The 23,886-nt window shown below is 38.4% G+C and overlaps 1 protein-coding gene across 2 annotated transcripts in view; it reads left to right on the top strand.

Moving 5' to 3' along the window:
• The window catches only part of prkn (parkin RBR E3 ubiquitin protein ligase), a 168,044-nt gene that overhangs the window by 64,028 nt on the left and 80,130 nt on the right, over nt 1-23,886 (top strand). For both annotated transcript variants that reach the window (XM_034005349.3, XM_059024659.1), the window contains exons 3-5: nt 7,919-8,165; nt 10,555-10,673; nt 18,590-18,673. In XM_034005349.3, coding sequence (XP_033861240.2) covers nt 7,919-8,165; nt 10,555-10,673; nt 18,590-18,673 — 450 coding nt within the window. The remainder of the gene's footprint in view (nt 1-7,918; nt 8,166-10,554; nt 10,674-18,589; nt 18,674-23,886) is intronic.

Below are 23,886 nucleotides of genomic sequence, written 5' to 3' on the forward strand. Positions count from 1 at the left end.
TCAGTCACGATTTTTTAATTACATTTTGTTAACACTATGGAGGTCGAGAAGTTGTCCTGCCAAACCTATATATAGATAGGAAACTGCACGTAACTTAAAAAAACAGGTAATAATCGCATGTTCGTTTAATACTGTATCTATAACAAAGTAAGGGTAATACTTTTTAGTTTGTTTTTCTTATTCTGTTACAAGAAAAAAAGGCCATTACACAGTGACACAGTAATCCTCAATAATCAACAAAAAACACAATAGCAGTTGAGCTACTGTTCCCTGTCAGAAACTCCACACATCTGAGAAATCCTGCCTGATCCTGTGCATGCTGTGCAATAATCCTTTAAAGGTCACTCTCTCCAAGCAACCTGAGTCTGTGAGATGCAGCTTCTGGAAATGAGTGGTCCTTCTGATCGTTCCTGATTTCCAGCTGTCATTTTCCTGCTGATTCCTCACTAGCCAGCAGTGGCTTGCTTGTCCGTAATAGCTGGTATATGGCCTGAGCTAATTATAATTGTAATAAAAAGGGACCAGCTTGAAAGCAGGGGTTTGCTAGATTCCAGTGGCTATAAGTTGAACACTGACATGACATTTAAACAGGCATTTAAATCTCTTATGTGTGCCATTTTGACAGTGATCTTTTCCATCTCTTAAATGAAGATACTGGGGTGCGTTCAGTTGATCTAAATGACAGCAGCTGTCAATGCTGCCACTGAGATAATATAAGCTTGTGTACCTCTGTTATGAAAATGTGCATCTCTTTAGTGCCTTTCTATCTGCAACACAATTTAAGGTGAATTGTAGCTTGGTAAGTTCCTGCTATTTATTTTATAATGATTATTGATAAAGGGTTTTATATTCGTTGATACAAATCATGTACATATTAGTCTGCATGCTTAAATGTCTATTTAGTTATACCTACAGCCAAGACGCTCTGGCATTACAATTGGATTACAGTTGAATCAGATGATGAATCTCCCGAGTGTAAGCAGACCCCAGGATGTCCAGCGCTGTTCCTCAGGTGACCCCTGGGAAAAGAACTGAAACTATTTCAAGATAATGTATTAAAATTCCATCAGACAAAATATCCTTTCCTGACCTTTGCCTGATCCTTCACAGCAAGCATTATATCAACTCATTGTTAATATCTGCGGAAGGACTGGTGATCAGGTTGTAAAGAAGATGCTGGCTCTCTTCTCATCACAGACAGGGATAACAAGCTGCTGTTGTTCTGAGCCCAGATAATCTACAGCTCTTTATATTGAAGCATCAGTACCAGCACCCAACACAGCGGTGACACAGCCCTGTGCTGACTCAGAGTGCGCTTAACAAGGTTGATAATCAAGTGGGCGTGACCGCTGTGAATAATATTATTGCTAGTACAGTATATGCTTGCATATGAAGACATATTTAAATGTCTTTGTTGCTTTTTTGTCCTATGAGTTTTGCTGAATGTAGACCGTTGTCTACAGTATAAGCACACTTGATGCATCCTCTCGTTATAGTTTTTATATGATAAGTGCTGCCTGTATTAAGGTCCTGTATTTTAATAAAAGGTCAGTTATGTAGGTCAAGCTTTAGCTGGATCAGTCAATCAGAATCAAGCTGTGCTGTGCTCTCGCATTTGTTTATTGAAACTGTACCTGAGGGCTGTTTATGATAGTGAGGGAGATTTTTTTTTTAGTTACACAAAACCAGCCCTAAAGTTATAGCAATAACAAGTGTTTTAAACATACCTTTAAAAAGTACTCTTTATTTGAACAATATTTGCATTTTGGACTTAGAAGTAAAGTGCTGAGTGTTTCAACACAATAGATATTTATCTGTAGACATCAGCTAAATTATCTTAAAGTTAGTAAGTGTGGACGCCATCTTACACCTGCAGTATTGCCAATAAGCCAAAGTAGGTCATCACTAGATGGCGCTGGTGCTTACTAACTTACAGACAAAGGCTGATTAAGTACTCTGTCTGGCAACTTGAACCAAAGCTACCTATTAAACAAGTAATCATGACCACTCATAATGATATTTGAAGCTGCTAACTCTGAGAGCTGTTACTTGATTATTTAGGAAGAGTGAGAAGACCTTGCAAATCTGAGCTGTGACTTGCAGGTATCGATTCAACAGGAGCACAATTATTCACCTTTTTGGAGAACTATCAACAAACTACTGAAGAGTTGACATGTAGTGTGATGTATTCCGCCATGCCTCGAGGATATGGATTGCAGTGCTATAAAAATGTCATTTAGTTTTGCATCGTGGGTACCCTGTTTTGGCAGCTATGGGGTATTTCTCTGCACAGCCTGTTTTGTTGCCTGTCTATATATAAGGCGGAGGATTAATCTCTCCCATAACAATTTGTGTCTGAGCGTGAAAGAATATTGTGCGTAAGAGCAGAAGTCTGAGGAGACAGGTATACCTTTGAAAGGTTAGGGCCAGTGGAGAAGGCATGTTAGATAGACCGGTTTGCCAAAACAAGCTGATCTTTGCTTCTCATCTAAATGCTAAAAGGAAAGTATGTTTACCACTTGAAACACTTCTTAAGTTTTGGCATACAGTAGAAAGTTGCATAAAAAGGCCAAAAAGCACAGAAGGGCTGTCAGTGCCCTTGTGGTGATCCAGACACTGGCATTCCCTGCAGCAACCACCGATTGCATCTGAAACATTAGGAGAGATTTTAAATTTTTTTATGCAAAGTGTAAATTACTCTTTTTTTTTCAAAAGGTAAAACTGTAATTTTAAAAGGCTTTTATTTAAATGTTTGTTTCTAGTTTTTTACAGGTGGTTTCGGACTTTTATTTTTAAAAATTGAGTAATTTATGCTTTCAAGTAAAAAGTTTTGAAAATCACTCCGTTTAATTTTTGTGAATTATAATATTTAATAGGTGTGAATGTAGTGTCGACAGGGTGAGATCTTTTCAGTGTTAGCAGGTGCGTGGACTTTAGGTAGACTGCAGGGACCAAGTATCAGATTTATACACACCTACTTTGTGTAGACGACAGTATAATGCAACTTAATTCTGTACCCTGGGGTTTATCTGACATATTTACCAGAAGCCAACTCTATAGTATCTGTCACTTAATTACCTGGCATGTAACACCAGAACAGTGAAAACACTGCGCTGCAGATAGTGGGTGTAACAATTGTCATGCATTTTGGCACATGAAAGGGAAGAACATGAAAGCCTTCTCCGGCTCAGAAAGCAGGACCCCAGGAGAAGACAGACAAGCAGTGTAATAGAAAAGTGACAGAAGCATTATGAGCCCATGTTATAAAAGAAAGTCACGGGATAAGGTCCCTCCCTTGCAATAAAATGTAAGCAATTTACTCTCAAGATTGGGTTCCTGCACTTTAAAAACTGGTTTGGCTTTCACTGTGATTCCAGTCATGGCAGTCAGACACCATTGGGAAGAAGAAATGTCCTAGTGATGCAAATATCTCAGTTGTGTTCCTGTTCGATGAATAGCCCATTACCTTAGTCACCTTTGCTTGTATCTGAAGATGAGGTTACAATATCTATTGGGGGGTACCAACATTTTTTGTGAGAAATGGGTCAGAGGGTGATACAATTGAACATAATAAATATTTTAGTAAAACACAAATAATTTCAGAAACCCTTTTGGATGGTTTATTTCATTTTGAAGGGGTATATAACTATTGACTCTAAGGTTGATAAATGTTACCATTTGTAAGATGATGTGAAATGTTTTTTATAAATAGGGCGTAGGGGTAAAAAGAAAAACAAAATGATACTTTTGGGATGTAAAACTCCCATAAGAGCCATACAAAAAAATCCCATTAAGGGGATCCACGTTAGTGTTTGAAAACAGTGATTCTTCAGTTTTAAACATTAAAAGTAGACCTCACAGCAGAGAGAAATTCACAGTGACTGCACTTAGCCAAGGTACATTGAATTTTGTCGATGTTCAAATGTGGTTTCCATTGTAAAATGTTATTTTTTTAAAATTATTTTTTTATTATTTCTAGTATTAGGGCTGTATTTTTTTTCACAGTAAAAAAATTGTTATTTCACGGTGTGGTATTTCAAGATAGTTCATGATTTATGGCACTGTGTCAGGGTAGCCAGGTGTCTAAGTTGGTCAGGAGGTAGGAAAGAGACACAAAGTTCAGGAACTGCTGTTTTAAGCACTGGGGCGCACGTTTATTGATCACAAATAAATCAACAAAAACACTGCTCACAGAGCTAAATACAAAGGTTTAACAAAAACAAATCACAAACACCATGAACATAAACACAGAAACAAAATACCCACCACAAGGGATAACATAAAGGTTAAAGACTACACAGTTGTAGGCTGGGCATTAGCTTTCATTACAAAGTTACAAACACTCACAGTGTAAACTCACCCCAAACTCCCCTCCTTTCAAACAAAGGCTCCAGCCACAGTCTCACATTTATTTGGCAGGGATAAAATTAACCCCATCCCTGCCAACCGCCACCACCAATACACAAACCACACTATTTACAAGCAGGGCCCTGCCCTGCCACAGGCCCTTATTAATAAAACTTACCATCTCCTTTATTGTGCCCGTAATAGTGTTTAACATGACAGTATTTCATTGGGTGATGCATAAACGCCATTTACCCTCGAAAAACATCACTCACCGCAACGTTAGAATAACGTGCCCTTAGGGACCAATTTTCTCATTAACATATTATTTGCAAACGTTTGCTCTATATATTTTTAAGTGATAAAAAATACATGTATTTGAATTTCTTTCAGAAATGGGAATTTTCATGGGGATAAATGTTATGGAAATTGTGAAATCTTTGATAGAATTTCCCCTACATTCCAATGAAGAGGCTTTTTGCAGTGGCGGAGAATTTGAATGGAGTTTTCTTTGATAGGCAATTTTCGGGACCAGCCCACGTCTGCTCGCCGCTGAGGCCATAATAGGTTCCGCCACCCTGTGCAGAGACAGATGGCGCAGGTCAAGCCATAGACAAAGCAGCAGCCCTAGGAATTTGCTGCCACAGTCCCAGGGCCCCTTCTCAGGGAGCGATCTGACTGTTGCAGTCAATCAGGCCAGACGACTGGTTCACCATGGTGGACCTCTCAAGGAGAGTCCCCAGCACCTCAGAGTGGAGGTTTCACCCCGAGGCGGTGAGCCTCATCTGGTAGAGGTTTGGGAGAGCAGAGATAGATCTCTTTGCCTCCCAGGAATCAACCCACTGTCCCCTTTGGTTCTCCATAATAGGAGGCAGATACCCTCTGGCAATAGATGCCTTGGCACACCAGTGGCCAAAGCATCTGTTATACACCTTCCCACCGCTCGGCCCACTCCCACTGTGTCTGGAGAAAATCGGGCAGAAAAATTGTTCCAGGGCACTAATACTGCAATTTTTGCAGGACCTGTTTGATGAGGGGAAATCCACCTCTACATTAAAGGTCTATCTGGCAGCTATTTCATCTTGCCATGTCAAGAGTGGCTCGCTGTCCCCAGGAGCTCACTTCCTGGCGGGGCAATTTTCAAGTCTGTGGAATTGGAGGCTGTCCATCTTGTCTCATTCATCTTGTCCAAGGCCACTGTTTGTTGTTGCTGAATGCTTGCTACGCTTGCATTTTTACCATGTACTGTTCTACCATGATGGATTTCAAGTCTTACTGGTTTCTTCTGACGCAGTTCTCATCAGCCCATAAACCACATAGGCTTTCTGTTCTGTTAGCACTCAACAGCTCTGTTGGAAACTCATGATGTGTGCGATATCTCGCAGAACAGGATTTATGTTCAGCTTTTGCAGCAGAAATATTGGTACTATAGCTTTCAGCAGCACAATTGAGATGAGTAGGGTAAAAAGTCCATAGCCATATGAGTCATATCCATAAGGAGCTGAAACTCAGGCTTTTTTTTAGTTATCCAGATTTAAAAGCCAAGGTGTAGATAATAAAATGTTGCTTTCAAGTTCAAATATCTGCTAATAATCTGTATCATAATTTAAGAGCTTTATAAATAAAGGAGAAATGTACTGAAAGGCATTTACATTTTGTTGCGTATACTTCTCTTAAAAGGGCTCCAAGTGGTTCACAGTGTTAAAGAAAGGTGCAGAAAACATTAATCGGTGTGAATTGTAAAATGCCGATATTATACTGCAGGCCTGTAGTGACATTGCAGACATGCAGATTTCAATGGGAGGTCCCATGGCTCAAACCACCCTTATAACTGGCATGGTGGTGATATTTGATATTTCATTAAGAGAATACTTTATACTATGGTTGAATTAAATTACAGTAAAATGACATTGCCCTTTGCAAATTTAAATATTGCATAAAGTACTGATCTACATACCCGTGTCAGTGTCATTCTATATTTCAGACTGATGTTAGTGAGAGTGCTGCTATATTCTTTTTCCAAAATGATCTGATCCTTTTGTACAGTGGATAAGGTCACTGTTGCTGGTTCATATCCATCCTCTGCCTGTTTTATGTACTGTAGTGTGGCCTTAAACTTCATTAGCAAAGCATTTCTGAATCCTGGTATTGTATTGTTGTTCCAGGATGTAAGACTGGTGATGTTCTGATAGGTAGTAAAAGTTTACAAAGTCAATAAAAGAAAATGGCGGTTCATTCAAAAATATTATTATTATTTGTATTATTATTATTCTTTCTTAGCATACACCCTTATCCAGGGCAATTTACAAGTGTTACAGAATACCACAGTAGTAAGTATCACATTACAAAATATCACATTGTAAAATATCACATTACAGATCAAAGCAGTTATAAGGTACAGTAAAATCAGTAGAAAATAAGATAAAATTCAAATAAGAGCAAAATAAAGAATACAGTAAATAGTTCGACTAAAAGCAGTTCACTTATAGTAAAAATATTTGCTCATACAAATAAAGTCCATTAAGAGCATGTAGTAAGTACGATAAGTGGATGAGAACGATTTCAAATAAGAGCAATTACAAAAAACTTGTATACAGACACTTATAAGAGCAAAATCAAGTACCAGATACGGAAAGTAATTCTAATTAAAAGCAGTAGTGGAATCCGCCAAAGCATGGAGCAGTTCAGTGCAAGTACAAGCTGATGCAAGTACTGGTACATTTGGGTGCCATATAGTCCAGTATAGTCGATAATTGTGAGGTTCACAGATGCTGTCTGAACTGGTGTGTCTTGAGGAGGTGCCGAAAGGCGGTCAGGGACTGAGCAGTCCTGATATCCATGGGTAGGTCTTTCTACCACTGAAGGGTAAGGGTGGAGAAGGAGCGGGCTCTGGAAGTGGGTGAGCGGAGAGGGGGTACAGCTAATCTGCCTGTGGTGGAGGAGCGGAGGGGGCGAGAGGGGGTGTAGGGAGAAATGATAGTCTGGAGATAGGAGGGAGAAGAAAGGTCGAGATAGCAATAGGTGAGTACAAGAGTTTTGAACTGGATGCAAGCAGCGATAGGGAACCAGTGAAGGAAGCGGAGCAGTGGTGCAGCGTGGGAGAAAAGACAAGGCGAGCAGCACAGTTTTGGATGAGCTGGAGCAGACGGATAGCAGAGGCCGGGAGGCCAGCCAGGAGGAAGTTGCAGTAGTCAAGGCGGGACAGCACCAGGGTCTGAACTAGGAGCTGTATAGGGTAGTCGGTGAAGAAGGGCCGAATTCTGTGTATGTTGCTGAGGAAGAAACGACAGGAGTGTGCCAGTGTAGAGATGTGCTGAGAGTAGGACAGAGAGGGGTCGAGGGTGACTCCAGATGGCAGGAACGCACCAAACAAATTTACCAAACCAGAAATAAACAAATCTGACAATTTATTTAGCAGTTGGTAAACAGTATAAAGTTGTTTATGAAGTTTGTGAATAGCAAATAGAGGTTTCAGACAAAACTTGTGATAATGATGATTTAGTTATGAAAATCTCATATAAATGCTCTCCATTTGTGTGAAATAGTTTATAACTTCTACTTCTCATTTCCCCAGAGTTGTGAGCTGCCCCATCAGAGCACGGTTCATGTCGTAGTGCGCTCGCCACGGCAAAACAGGAGGGCGGCCGGAGAGACGGGAGCCAGGAGCAGCAGGCAGGGCTTGCAGAGAGGGCTGCTGAGAGAAGTGGGCAGTCTGACTCGGGTAGAGCTCAGCTCATCCGTTCTGCCCACTCATTCAGCAGGACTGGCTGCCATACTGGAGGATGAACTCAGCAGTGAGCCAGCGCAACCTGACCAAGCAGGTAATGTGCAAGTGTTTCAATTGGCGCCTTCATGTACAAATGTTTCGTAAAGTGTCGAAATGTACAGTCACGTGCAAATGTATTAGAACAACCTCAAGCTTTGTCATTTAGATACTTTATATACCTACCTGCATGAAAACCGCAGGGTGTGAGAATTTCAATTTACGGTCAGTAATCAATGATATAGAAACAATGGGCCCTCGTGTGAAAATGGTAGACACTCTGTGCTTAACGCCACGGCGAGACACGAGCCATGCGTCACTTAGCTCTTTTAAAAAAAAAAAAAAAAATGTATGCATGGAACTGTTTTTTTTTATTATTGATTTGCCCTTAACAATGTCTGATAAGAGCAATGGACTCAAAACGAAACCTAAGCTGTGAACTGAGAGGCTTAACTTCAGGCGATCGTAGTTCCGGCTAGGAGTATCGCATACACACACTGAATACGTCATTGGAAAGCCCCTAGTCTGTACTTTTAAACAAGCCAGGTAGGTGGCTTTTACAGTGCCTGAGTAATATGCGCGTAACCACTGTTACTTTATTTATTAACAATGGTCTTTTAATCACAGTGTGCAATTCGTATCCCAGATATCAGAATGCTTTAAATAGGACTGAAAATCTTTGTCTGGTTCTGTTCTCACTGGATCTGTAAAGGCAAACACTGGTCCCAAGATACATCTCTGAGCATCGCAGGTGTGGGTGGCAGTTTTAAACACCTGATACCTGCAAAAAACTTGAACCCGGCTGGTCAGACTCCCATCTTTGCATTCTGATTTTTCCAGGTGAGCCCACTTAACTGGGTGAACTGCGCTGCACCCCATGTATTCAGTTGTTTTTACATTTTCTGGTTCAACATTCAATTGAGAGAATGATAAACCTTGTATATCATTGCATTCAAACATCATTTTGCAGTGTTTCGCCATGTGTGCGCAGGCTTGGCATGTCATTGGTTCTGCTTGTGGCAGTCCAGTTCTACTCTTCTGACATCCACATTTTAAGTTCGGTATGTGCCTGTCTTTTCCTCTCTTCAGAGAGAGTCTCCCACAGGGAGCAATGATTCTGGACTGATAACTGTTATGTTCATGCATTTCCATTTGATCACAGAGGGCTATTTTATTAGGTATCCCTTCCATCCAAAATATCTGAGTTGGCCAGAATTCACTATTTTTCTTGTCAATGGGTTCCCAGGCCTCACTTTCATTTCTATCATCAGTGAGGAATCCCCAAAGCAATGAAGTTGGTTCTATCGAAGGACCGTATACTTCTGTAGCATAAGCCTTCCATTCAGAAGGCACAAGCACCTTGTACAAGAGAGAAGGGGTTTTAGAGTCACTTGTAACAATGTGTAGTTTAGTGAGCAAGACAAAACAGGTAAAACTACTTTCAGTGTTCTGTATCATTAAAAAGAAGCAGAAATCTTAGTGACGCAAGACATGCTAACGACAGGCCTTGTATACGGTTCTCTCCTTCCCTTGTCCTTCCCATGTTCACCTTCGCTAACTGCAATCCTCGTTAGTTTCTTTGGTCATATCATAAAGCGTGCTTTTGTAACCTCTAATAGCTAGTGCTGCCTGTTTTCATTCCCCCTTCATACATTAGCATAATGAAACCTTTTCATTAAAATGATAAATTAGACTAAGTTCAAGTTATAAAACCCAGTTGGGTGGATTTATGGTGAATTGAGTCAAAGTATCATAGTTATCTTCTCAATCCCAGGCTTTTAACCCAAATGAGAAGAGCAGCTTTTTATTTTATTTTATTTTTCACCATATTGCGAGCTTCGAGGTTCAGTCTGAGGAGAGATGTCGTACCTAATGGCTGCAGTATAGTGGCAGTGCTCATCTTTACTTCACTTAATTATCTGTCATGAAGATGTCTAATTACTTTTTTGTTTCCAGCTGTTCCTTGCTAATTGGAGCTGATATCAATGGCTGGATCCCACATGTCTTTCAAGTGCATGCTTCTGCCTGCCAAAGGGATTTTATTTCCTTTAAATAAAAATAAATAAATAAATAAATAAATACATACATACAAAGATGTCACATCTGTTTATGCACTGACAAGAGGACATTGCCGCTTCCACTTTGACATGCTAAAATTAGAAATAATAGACATTGCCATGTATCAGTAAACTGAGCTCCATGCAAATAATATGCGTTGAAGTGATTTGAATTGTAACTTGTACTGAAACAATGTGATTCCAATGTAATGAGTTCAGGCACTTGCAAAACCATTCCCCCCCGTGTGCCTGTTTTCTGTTCTTCATTCTAATTAATTGGGTTGATTGATGTTTATAATGTACTGGAATAAAGTGGTCTTCATTTATAGAGCTTTGAATACGCAGGGTAATTCTATAAAGTGCTTTTTTTTTCCTTTCTTTTTTGAACAGATTCAAGACACCGCAGCAGCTTTTATGTATTCTGTAAGACTGTTTGCAAAGCAGTGCAACCTGGGAAACTGAGGGTACGATGCAAGAGGTGCAAACAAGGGACACTGACACTGAGTAGGGTAAGATATTTAAATCGGTAGTATGGTTCCAATGGGGGGGATCGTCTGTAATTGTGGGCGTACGTGGCGTTTAAGTTGTTAAGGTTGCATTACTAGGGGTGTAATGTATGAGGCTGCAAGTGATTGACAGGGCGGGAGGAGTAGGGGAACAAGCACTGAAAAAAGACCTGTATTGGAGTTAAACTAAACTTGCATCACAGCCACTGAATAAATATCCCTGCTGCTCTAGGGATGAATCTTGGTTGGTAGCATTCAAGGGTAGTACCTGAATTGCTACCCATCGGCTCACTGGTATTGCAGATCATTGTCTGCTGAGATTGTAGGACTCAAACGTCCTTACTCATTTTTACTTTCATTCATAGTACTTTTATTGTGTTTTCTTTGTTGTTTTCACACTTGGATCATGGGAAGGATTTGTTTCTCCTTCAGAATACCAATCCCTGATTCCTGTTAGAACGTCTTCGTTCTGCTGTTCAGTGACCCCTTGCTGTGGGAGAGAGGGCAGCTGTAGCCCCAGGCTCTCCCATGACCTGTAGCCTTTGATGCTTGCTAATGTAGTGCAGCCAAATTAAGAGTTTGAGTGAAAGGCTGACCGTCTCCACAGGTGACCGTCTGACCATCTCCACAGGTGCACTCAGCTCTGAAGACGTTCTTTTGTATTCGGTCTCTGTTGTCTTGAGTGGATTATAGTGGCAGACGCATTGGGTTGTCTTGAATGGATTGAAGTGGCAGATGCATTTGTTGTTTTCTTTTCTGTTTCTGCTCAGAGATATTGGATGACTTTAGTAACATGTTTGTTTAAGAATGCAGTGAGTCTGGGTGACCTTTAAGTACTGGTACTAATCTCCACTGTTGCTATGAGTAGGATACATACCAGTTTGCTTATTAACGTGCCTGTCAAAATGTTTATGTTAATTAGGCACTGAAGAAATGGAAACTGTGGAAGGAGAAATTAAGACTTGCCAAATGTAATATCACGATTGCGATAAAAATGTTAACATATCACAATTTAGTATTTTTTAATTATTCAGGAATGTCGTCTGGTGGACATGCTCAATATAGTTTAGGAACCATCGCCTACAGCCACATCGAAGAGGCAAAAATGAATAACAACAATTGCTAATTAATGCTTGTTGCAAATTGATCAGTTCGTTGAAGTTGTATTTGATTTTAAGCCTCTCATATAAACCGTGCATCAAAAGAAACTTATCACTATTGTTTATTTTTATTTATTTTATTTTATTTATTTTATTTATTATTATTTATTTTTGAAAAAAAATAAGGTATATAAATGATGGACATTGACAGAATGTTTTTGGTTTATTTTTAATCCCTCGATCATTCATCCTTGACCATGACACGCTTGAGTGACTATGACTGAAGCATATGCACTTAATTAGTGAGACAGTTGATTGGACATTGGCTATGGAGTGATTTCAGTTGTTGAATTGCAAGCTTAAATAAAAGCAATAAAGAAAATCACAGAAAGAAAACAATATGCCACGTCTGTCAAGAGAGCAGCACCTTCGTGTATGTTGGAGGCTGGACTAGGGCAGCATACTGTGGTTCGTCGTCTTGGATGCTCACAGCCAGCAATTTCAAACCTGGCAAGGCGGTATAACCAGACACACTCTGTCAATGACATGCCACGAACTGGGAGACCAAGAGTCACACCACCTGCCCAAGATCGACAGATCATTTTGCAGCATCTTCGTGATGTCAATTGTTAATCAGCACAATACAAAGTCACTGCACCTGCTCTAAAACAGAGTTTGTCATTTTTTATCACCTCTAAAGAATTTTATCCAAATATAAGTGATAAGTTTCTTTTGATGCTCAAATATAAGTGATATGTTTCTTTTGATGCTCAACATATATTATACATTCTGTTGCTTCTTGCTTTTTAATAATAACTTTATTGGAATGCATGTTATATTTAGGCTTGCTACTATTCCATTTTTATTTTTTTGCCAAATAGACAATTAATATCTACGTTTATTTTAGAAAGAATGTACTGGTTTTTTTCTATCTTTATTTTCAATTCAAGCAGATAATGGGTGAAATCCACCTTTATGCTTTAAAAAAAACACACACTTTCAATGCCATTGAGTAACGTCCATTTAGCGAAGCCCCTTTATCATGTTCAACATGCAACTAAACCATGGTTACCAACATTCTCATTGAAATAACGCTTGATCACAGCAGAGCTATACCTTGTAAAGATAAAGATCCAACACACATTTAAATACTGTCTCAAATAAACCATAGAAAACACAGCATATGGAAGTGTATTACACATATTTTTATAGCATAAATTTACGAGTAAATACCTAGCAAAAGCCTACCTACACCTTAACCCACTCATTTCAATAGTAGGCACGTTGAATGACAGGTGCTTGAGCTGGCAAATGAAAGTGCACAGTCAGTGCAGGTCTTGATGATTGACAGTAGTCATTAAAATGAATGAGAGCATTCTGGCGCTGCTTCAGTCAGCGAGATCTGTCTGAACAGGATGAAATGACAGTGACAGTGAAACTATAATAGATCACTGAGGTGATTGGCAGCGACCCCTAGCCATTCAGAGTGGAAGGGAGATGGGACAGACAGTATAAAAACTAAACAAACTATAGATGATTTGTAAATTGTTATTTTTGCGAAATAGCGAGTGGTTTTACCAACCTTTGTCATATATAAATTTATTTCAGTCGAACTCAAATTTTTTGGGAATTCATCAATTAACGAGTTTTACCGATTAATATCGAAAAGTAGCAAGCCCAGTCATACTACTTTGTATAATAGTACATATATCTATGGCCAAACGTTTTGCATCACCCTGTAGAATTAACACATTTTGCTTTGTAGTTTTCCATGTACTTTACGAAAAAGTGACAACAATGTGACATTTCGGAGTCTAACATGAAATACTGTACTACTATTATGAAAAAGGATAATACAGCAGACAGCACTGACTGAACAATTAGTTCTCAGCTAAGTCAATGGTGCATTTCATATACCTGTACTAGAAGAGGAGACATGAAATCTGGAGGGGTAGATGCACTAAAGTGTTGCGCCTGTCGCAATAGTTGCAAACCAGTTTCAAATGAGTCAGAAATCTTGGGTGAAATGTACTAAACATGCGCAATGCTGTTTGTGACTTTTCAGGGAATGCTTTGCAGCAGCAGTTTTTCTTTGCGGTTTAACCGCAGATGAATATGTAGATATGTGTGTTCCTGCATACATTCGCAAAAAGCCACTGACTAACTTAAATAAACACGTACATTATACATCTGGCTTATAGGCTAGTCAGGGTAATACGGATTAGTGGTATGAAACAAAAGTTGATGCTGGTCCCTTGAAATTCGTATTAACGAGAATGGACTGTCCCCCTGTAAGTATCATAGCTTGTCAACGCAGCTCCATGATCTATTTTGTATTAATTGTCTAGGTTGCCAAGTTAATACTAATATAAAAAAAACAAAACAAAAAAATCATTTTGTTTCACTTTAAAATTATATTTTATTCGCATTACACCAATGTGCGCAATGCAGCAGTATGATTTATTTTGTGTTGCCATACTGGTAGCCTACAGGCTAAAGTAAAAAGAAAGTGCGCTAGGTGTTCATTTGATTTTACTACTGTACTGTAGGAGTACTGTACAGATTTATATTTTATTTTCATAATGTAAGAAGGTGTAGCCTACCCAAAATACATTAGTGTTATTTCAGCGTAATGATTTATACATTTTAAATACATCGAGAACTATAAATGTATGCGTGTGCGTTGTTTTTGTTTGTTTGTTTGTTTGTTTGTTTAACCCTGACAGCGAGGAGCTACTCCTGTATGATTATGAAAAGCTTTTTGATAAAAACACATTTCTTATTTGGGGGTGAAGGTGGGGGCCTCACTATAGATTCAGATCCGATTAAACTGGGATATAAATCTCAGTATTAAAATAGGTAAAATGAAGACGGAACAGAAAGCATTGTACAGATGACGTTTACATTTAACAAAACAATGTTATTTTGGTTCTTGCACTCTTGCATGTATAGACGTTATCCTTTGGGCACCCTCTGCTGCAGAAAACCACAACTCAAGTCCCGCTAATTATTTGAACAATGCCGCACCATTCTCGCAATGCATAATGCTAGAGATCTCACTAAGAAGACGCAACAAATATTTAAATGAATATATATATATATATATATATATATATATATATATATATATATATATATATATATATATATATATATATCGTCTGTCTTCATTAACATATTTTCTCTTAGTACATACAAAGTACATTGCAAATTGCGGTGTGTTTGAACTGCAACTGGCCCATCTTAGCACACCTACCCCTTAGTGTTTATACACTACACAAAAAAGCTACATATGTATACTGTTATATTTCTAATTGACGGCTGACTTGCTCCGTCATAAAAAAAAAAAAAAGTAGTTTACCGTTAAGCCTTTTTTTTTGTTTGCATTTGTATTTTGTCCAGAGGTGTCCACATTATATTACAGTAGTAGACATGTCTAAAACGTGTTTAAATTGTTTGAGATCATCTTTAAATCTTTTGAGCCTCTTAGTATAAAATGCCCCTTGTTGGCTTATTCCCAATACTGAGGCAATGAAAGAGATGTCAGACCACTAATTGATTTGTGGATTTGTAAAGCCCAATGCATTTCTTTAATGCTCGGAAGGCTAGTAGCCTGTAGAAAGAATTGTTGATGAGACCTTTAAGCATGTAATTGTTACAATAAACTCACTTACAAACTGCTACAGCCACACATATGTTCTCAATTTTATTTGTTGTGGAAAATCTGCCATGCACTTTCATTGGATTCCATGACAAACTACAGTTTAGATAACTTGACAAGGGGTCCCACTGACAGCATAGCGACAGAAGCATAGAGAGGAAACAGATATAAAAGTAATTTGTTAATCCATGGTCTTAAAAATAGAAAGACCAAATCACTGGTCATGTAATAGCTATACGAACAATGGACGTAACTCTCTTCCTTGTTTGTCTCCAGATTTTATTTAAATCTCTGCATACACCTGATGCATCCCGTAGCTTAATTTAAGTTCTTGTGAATATACAAAACAATACTGCATCAGTCAGTCCAAACCGGTTCACATGCCTTAAATGTAAAGATTACAGAGTTTTATCTTTATTTTAGATTTTTATTTATTTTATTTTTTTTACGAAAATTGAGGGCTGTCAAAAAATGTTCCGATATTTTTGTTACAAATCCAAGTCAAGGGTGACTTGGCTTCAGAGTTTTTCTTTAGTGTGTGTTCCTTCAGGGCCATTAGCGTTGGCATTGTTCAACTGCCAGCTTTGCACGGAGCCATGTCGAGATGGTCTTGCGAACCTTGAATCCAAGACTAATCATGTCTGTCTCTGCATCTGTCACAATCAAAACAATATTCGACTTGAATTTTCTTAAATCTTCCCCTTCCTTTTAAACGTAGACTCCTAGTCTTCTAACCTTTCAGATTGCTTTTGGTTATCATCTGATAAACTGTTGGATTTTATATAGATTAATGCTCCCTGTGTACGTGTGCACTGGTTACAGGACATTCAAGCTGGTAGCAGACCCACGAGACATAGAAGGACAGCCCTTGACATGAAGAGCAGGTAGTTTGTTCTCCCTGCTCATTCAATCCATGTCCTCTTTCAAAAAGTCTGATACTTGAGCTTGAGGGCAGAGCATGGCTGTCTGCTAGGGTCTGTGCCGATGCAACAGTCTGGTTGGGGGCCTGGAGCATATTCAAGCCAGATGCAAAAAAGCAGAGCACCCGAGCACGGGAATGTGTATTCCCCTGGATCTTCATGCTCACAGCACATGATCAGAAATGACAGAGGAGGACGGCTGCTTTTACAATCAGTCAGAACAGATTTCAGCACTGGACAGTTACACGTGAACAGAGGTACTGAAAAAAAAAGAAAGAAGTAAAAATAGAGAAAGGGTTACATCATAAAGCAATAACGTTTCTATGATATTTTCACTATGACCTGTGCAAAACCAAGCATATCAATTAGTTGTGTGTTTTGTTTTGATACAGATTAATTTTGTCATACAGAATTCTGTAAATAATGAACTCCTGTATTTGCCCCCTCCCCCCTCTATGAACCATTTACTTGAACTATCTTGAGCTATGTTACAACTAGGCCTGGCCATTGAGGTGTTCTCAGGGAATTGGCGCTACTATAATAGGACACCTATCTGTAGGCCTGGAGTAAAGAGATAAGAGACTTAAGTCCAGCTTGCACTGCCGCAGTACAGTTTGTTACATTGTAATGCTGTAGTCTGTTTGATTCTGGTCCCAGAATATGTTTTAATCACGTAGCATTCAGCCTAGCAGCTGATAGCAACTGGGGTTACCACCTTTTTTGTGTGACGGAAAACCAGAATGGATGATGTAGGCGGGCGAGGGGGTGTTGTTTGCCTTGACAGCTTTGTAGAGCTGCCCGCAATTACCATCAAGAAGTGTGTGTTTTTTAATTAAGGCTTTTGTTTGCAAAAAAAATAGCAGAAAAGGGTTTAAAATGCAATCCATATTTTATTTAAAACAGCACGAATGAACAGAATGAATCAGAGCCAATTGAGACGTTAATTTTTTTTTCTTCTAATTAATAAAATTAATTAAATTTAAAAAAAAAACAAACAAAAAAAAAAGACCTTAAATTAAATTAGTGACTTGAATTGGTGTGAACTTGGGCAGGGTGTGGAATTGTGAAGCACATACTGTCAAACCATTAGGTATTAGCTCACTGAGGCATTTAAAACAGCATAATACAGCTGCTATTGACAGAAGCATTATAGGGGTCATTGGCTGTTAAATGGACAGCTCAAGCCCATCAGATGCTTGTTTTTGGTGACATTCCTACTTGTACGTTCACCTGCCTGGAAAAAATGGGTTCATATAGGGATAGCTTTGAGGTTACATCACAAAAGTTCTTGGAGCATTTTCTCTCCTCTTCCTATAACTGAATGTCTTTTGCATTGCTTCTATACTTTTCGTAAATTAAAGGGTTGCATTTATATGTGTTTAATATTTACTTTGTGATGAATTTGATGCTCATAAAAGTTGTGTTTATCAGCACTGATAATGTAAGCCCATGAGCCAAACTGCAGCATCCACCTTTCTCTTATCTAGAGCTTTGTAATTTCAGTGAAATACTGTGATTTTATTGAAAATATGACAGTCGATGTGGTAATGCTATTACAACAGTTAATTGCTTTGGATGAGATGGCTATTAAAGTAAATGTCTTCATGTGTTAATGCTTGTTAAGTAAAAATACAGTAGCTATTATCTTAAACTGCTCTCTTAAAGAATAATTTATAAGATGAATTAATGGAGGGGGTCAGATTTTTAGATGCTGGATACCCTTGATCCATCTGGTCATTTTTCTTAGGGAGAGTACATTTAACAATTATCCAGGTTTCAATGAGTGGTTTTCATTTTATAGATTAAAAAAAAATGTCATATACTTATATCACATCTGTCAATCACAGTTCATCTCCAGTCAAATTTAGATGACTGGTTCCTGCGACCCAATTAAAAGCAATAAATAAATAATAAGCTGGTTACTATTGGGAATGTCCAAGTTTTATTACAATTGAATGGATGGCTAGATAAAGCTAAAAGAGTAGGTGTGCATGACTGTACCTACAAGTGCTTTCACTGTATACCTGATGCTGGGCACATCTGTTGAGAGTCATACAGTTACTGTTAAATATTAAATCAGCTGATAATTTGCATTTTATTTTCCATAATGGCCGTATGTCGCATCATGCCGTACACGGAAAGCAAACCAGTGAGCATTCTTCCATCTTACCAGTAGGGGGTGTTGATTTTATATTCATTTCAATTTTAAGACCACTGTTTTTTTTTGTTTTTTTACAGGGCCCTACTTGTTGGAAGGATGTGCTTATTCCAAATAAGATAGCTGGTGTTTGCCAGTCTCAGGACTGTGACGGGAATGTGGCGGTAAGTCAAAAAAAACAAAAACATGCATGATATAAAAACAAACTTTCAAACTACATTCAAAGCAGACATGTGCTGTGGTGATGTTTTATTTTAGCATTCAAATAGAGCCATGTGTGCAAGTGTGGAAGTTGGGTGGGAACCAGGCTCCAGCGCCCCACAGCAGTGCCATGCTCTTTGGAAGCAGCTGAAAAGAAAGTGTCCATTGCAAACCTGGGACAGCCTAGATATACTAAAACGTGAAACCAGTGGCCGCTATAAACACCAGCGAACAGACCAGGGGGGCTGCTAAAGAATTTTGTTAAAGTACATCTGAGGTAGCAACAACGGTATTATCTCAGGAATTATTCTAGATGTGGATGAGCCATTCGTTTGAATTCACCTTGTAAATATCTCTTATCTGCATTTATGAGAAACGTAACTGCAGTTGATGCATGGTGTTTGTTGTCAGAGTAATTTTCCACATCTTACACTTGTAGTTGTTAGATTGATTCATACAACCGAACAAGTAGATGGGTGATTAAGTGTTCTGCTTTTATCGCCCAAGTGGCAACATGAATTCGAAAGATGCAAATGAAACTTCAGTCCCCACAGACACATTTAAAAAGAAAAATAATAATAATAGGAGCTTTTAAAGCAACACTTTCGTGTGAATTACCGAGACGTTTTTTGCTAACAGCTATTTTTGCTTGAATACCCCCGCTGTAGACAATAAATCATCCTCAGAGACAATAATATAAAAAAAAAAAAAAAAAACTAAAGTCTACGCTTGAGATGCATTGAGCCATGCAAGCCTGAGTTGAGATGTCTGGTAAATTGAAAGTTAGACTGTCGCCTGTTTATTGTGTTGTCCATCAATGATCAAAAGCATGAAAACTCTGAATTCTTTACATTTAAGGCATGTGAACCGGTTTGGACTGACTGATACAGTATTGTTTTGTATATTCACAAGAACTTAAATTAAGCTACAGGGTGCATCAGGTGTATGAGGAGATTTGAATAAAATGACATATATAATTGAGAGATCTATATATTTTTTAAATGCACAATTACAGGGTTTTATACATTGCTATGACCTCAGGATCATACCATTGTGCCATTGAGATAAGGGTGTGTCTTCTGTTGGACGAGACCATCAACAGGGGGGGATCTGGACACAAAATGTAACATCCACAAATTCAACCTTCAGGATTCAGGTTTTTTTGGGGGGGGGTTTGGTTTTGCATCTGGTGCTTATTAGACAGAGGTTCAGATTGCTTTTAAAGCCTATCAAGATTAATCCTGCACATTAATACTGTAGAATAGACTTGTTCAGAGCTGTTTTGTTTCTCCGAGTGCCTCAGTAGCCAGTGTTCTGTCTGAGATGCAGGGTACTACCATACAACAAGGAGAAAAGGATTGACAGTCATTTAGTCTTTTTCTTCTCTAAGGAAAAATCTTCTCAACTCCTCACAACTGAGATTGAACCACCTGGCCTGTACGGCTGAGATCGAGAAACACTAAATTGAAAGGGCAGCCCCAGGTCTTTAACTGACAGGAAGGGCTGGGATGTTAACACCCTAAACTATTAAAGCTGAACTATTGTGCTTTACTGGCACCCTGACAGAAATTCAAACATACAGTAAACCAAATACAAACAAATTGCCCCGTTATCTGACTAGAACTGTATGCAGTGGTTTGCTGACAGGAGGGTGTATTCATTGAGAGGTAGTGTACCACTGTAAATTAGGGACATCTTTTGTTAGATCTGCAAATTTTCGCATGTCGTAGGTTTTTACATCTTTTGACAAGGCATAATGGCAGTGTCTGTGGGGGCGTTCTTTCAAAGTTCATGAAGTCTTTTTAAATCACGACAACATCCAGAAATAAACATGCATTAAAAAATGTCACGCAAGTTCAGTGCGTTTAAGCAAGTCTTGAAATAAGCTCATGCAGACTCCAGTGAAAAAACATACATATAGTACGTGTTTGTGAAGGAAACTTTAGCTTGCAGGTTTTAGTGTTTGTCTGCACGTGTTGTCTCACCTCTGTGTATCTGCTGTAGATAAGCTTTGTTATATCACTGTAGCGTGTACAGTACTAGGGATGTGCATTTTGGTACATTGTTATGAATGTTTAAATGCTATGCAGTGTCAGCATTTAAACGCTTAAACCATATCTACACCCACACACTCTTTATATTACATTCTGATGTATACTGACAGCTCTGGTTAGTATTCTCTAAGCAAAGAAACCCTCACCAGAGTATATATTGAAATGTTTCTATTTAAATTTTAATAAAAATTGTCAGTGGAAATAGAACTATATACAGTTATAGTCAAAAGTTTGCATACCCCAGTGGAAATGTATAATTTCTCGAAATGTCTCAAAAACAAATAATTATAGGAATTTTTTTTTTTTTTGGTTTTGCTTTTGTGGATGAGGAAAAAAAGTTACAAGAAATAGATGTCTAAAATTATATCTTTCTTATATTAAATTAATAGCTAGTTGAGGCACCTTTAGCAATAATAACCTCTTTTAAATGATTAGGATATTTGTCAGTGAGCTTTTGGCATGATTCGTTAGTGATTTTTGACCATTCTTCAACGCAAAATTCTTCCAGTTCATTTAAATTACATGGACTCTTGTGCACAGCCGCCTTCAACTTGTACCAAAGATTCTCAATCGGATTTAGATCGGGACTTTGACTAGGCCATTCCAGAACCTTGATTGTATTCTTTAACCATTCTGAAGTAGATTCTGATGTGTGCTTTGGATCGTTGTCGTGTTGGGACATACAGCTGCGCTTTAAACCAAGTTCTGTAGCGGAGGGTTTCAGATGATTGGCCAGTGTCTTTTGGTATGCTATGGAATCCATTTTACCATGTATTGGAACTAAATTTCTACTTTTCTTTGTACGCATCACCAGACTTACTCCAAACGAAATGACTATCAGTGTGACCAAATAGCTCAATTAGCTTTTGTTTCATCACTTCACAAAACCCACAACTCATATCCTTCATTCAAATGCCATTTTGCAAACTTTAAGCGATTGTCCTTGTGACGTTTTCCTAAGAGTGGCTTTTTCCCTGGCCCGCGACTATTGAGACCTTCACCGTGCAAAACTCGACCTATGGTTGGAATGGAAACCTCAGTCCCACTTGCAGTCAATTCACTTTGAATATCTTTGGCAGTCAATCTCGGATTGTTATTAACCTTCCATACAATTCTTCTACTTGTTCTTGGTGAAAGAACCTTCTTTCTTCCACACTGAGGGAGCGTTGTGACAGTGCCATGAGTCTTGTACTTCTTGATAATAGAAACAATTGTTGAAATTGGGACACTCAAATGCTTGGAAATCTTCTTGTATCCTTCTCCAGCTTTATGACAGTAAATCATTATCTGTCTAAGGTTTTCAGATAGCTCTTTACATTTTCCCATATTGACTTATTGGTAATGACAGCAATCATCCTATGCCTAACCCTTTTATACTCGCTAAGAATGTTCACCTATAATCCAGCATTTTCTAGACTTTTCTAGAATTAGGTTCTGTATTATCATATTGAAATTTCTAGGACTAATTAATACTTTTGTATTTCAAAGCCAGATATGTAGGTAAAAGTAAATGTCATAATTTTGAATTAAGTTAGTTTCGTGGAGACAGTGGCATTAAGCAAACCCTCCACGAGTAATAAACGAAAGTTTGAGGTTTTAAACCAGACTGGGAGAAATAGTTTGCTTTCCTTGAAAACAGTGGTAAACCTGTGTCTCATCTGCAACAAATCGTACACAACGTCACCAAAACACATTTTCATGGCTTTCGACCATATAGAAATGTTGGTATGCGGAGTTAAGCTGTGCTATCTGTATTGCACAGATGTGTATAAGGCTGGGTGGGGAATGGGCTGGTTTGTTCAGAGATACTCAACATGTTTCTCTCTTTTGAAGATGAATAGCCAATCATTTCTTTTGATAATAAAGCCTGTATCGCGCTCAAGATGCCACATGTGTCTCATCTGTGAAGTGGAGCGAAATCCACTAGGTTCTAAGCTTACAAATCAAAAACCCTTACATATGTGATCAAAGCTTTTAGTTCAGAGGGCGTTGGGAATACTGTAACAAGCAGTTTTTACAAACTGTTCCTTGTAAAATTAACTGTGTAAATTTCCCTTTACAGAACTGAACCGTGCAGATTGACCTTGATAAGTGTGTCTCATTGTGGAGTTGATTCACTGGACCTGGTTGATATTGGTTTGAATTTCATCTTAACCTTGTTACCACAAGACTCATTTCCCACCTTTTCAAAACCTGTTCCTCAAGATTTAAGATTGGAGTTGGTTCATTTACACTACAGGAATGTGCATTTAGAGTGTAATTTATTAGTGAATATATGCAGCATACATGCTGTGTACTGAGTTCCAGTACAAATGGTTACATGCATTGGGATTATGCTCCTTACTGCTACCTAAAGCCTGAGTCACAACAAAGTAGTGCGATTCAAAAGAATAAAGAAAATCCATACAGTCTTTCTGTATATCAATAAATATTTCATTGTACCACTCTTCTCCTGTCAGCATCTGTCTGAGACGGCAGCTTCTCTGTTTCCAACTCTATCCTGTGTCCTTTTTGTATCCATTACCCTTTTATATATTCTCTGTGCTGCTTTTTTTTTTCTTCTATAGATTTGTTGTCCTTGGAAATTATTTTACTTAAACATCAATATATTTTTTCAGTGTGGATATCAAAATAGGAAGCCATTTCGAATTATCAAAGTTGTGTTGTTTACGGTTGACAGATTTGTAGGCAGTCGATCAGTGAGTTCGTCTGAGGGAAACAGCCATTCTTTATTTTTTACAATTCAATACTTTTTCAATTTGCTTTTTTTCAGCTGTTCTATTGGGTCCTATTTTGCAGCAAAGGTGAAGGCAAAAGCAATTCATCAGCTCTTTTCTGCAACTAAGTTGTTCCTTCCTAGTTTTAGACTGGTACAATTGTTTTATTTCTTACAGAAAACTCTCCTTTGCTTTGAACTTCTTGTATATGCTTATTGCTTCAAAATAGTGTCCTACTGTTTTTGTGTGTGTAAAATTGGTATGTCTTCTAACTCACTTTCTACTAAGACCAGTTTTTTTTAATCTTACTTAAATAGTCAAGGTAATTATTAGCTTGTGCTTGAATACCAGTGAATAGGGAAATGTTTAATCAGTTTGCTGAAGATTGTACTGAAGCCATTAAGA

The sequence above is a fragment of the Acipenser ruthenus genome, chromosome 5 (assembly GCF_902713425.1).
Source record: "Acipenser ruthenus chromosome 5, fAciRut3.2 maternal haplotype, whole genome shotgun sequence".
NCBI lineage: Eukaryota > Metazoa > Chordata > Actinopteri > Acipenseriformes > Acipenseridae > Acipenser > Acipenser ruthenus.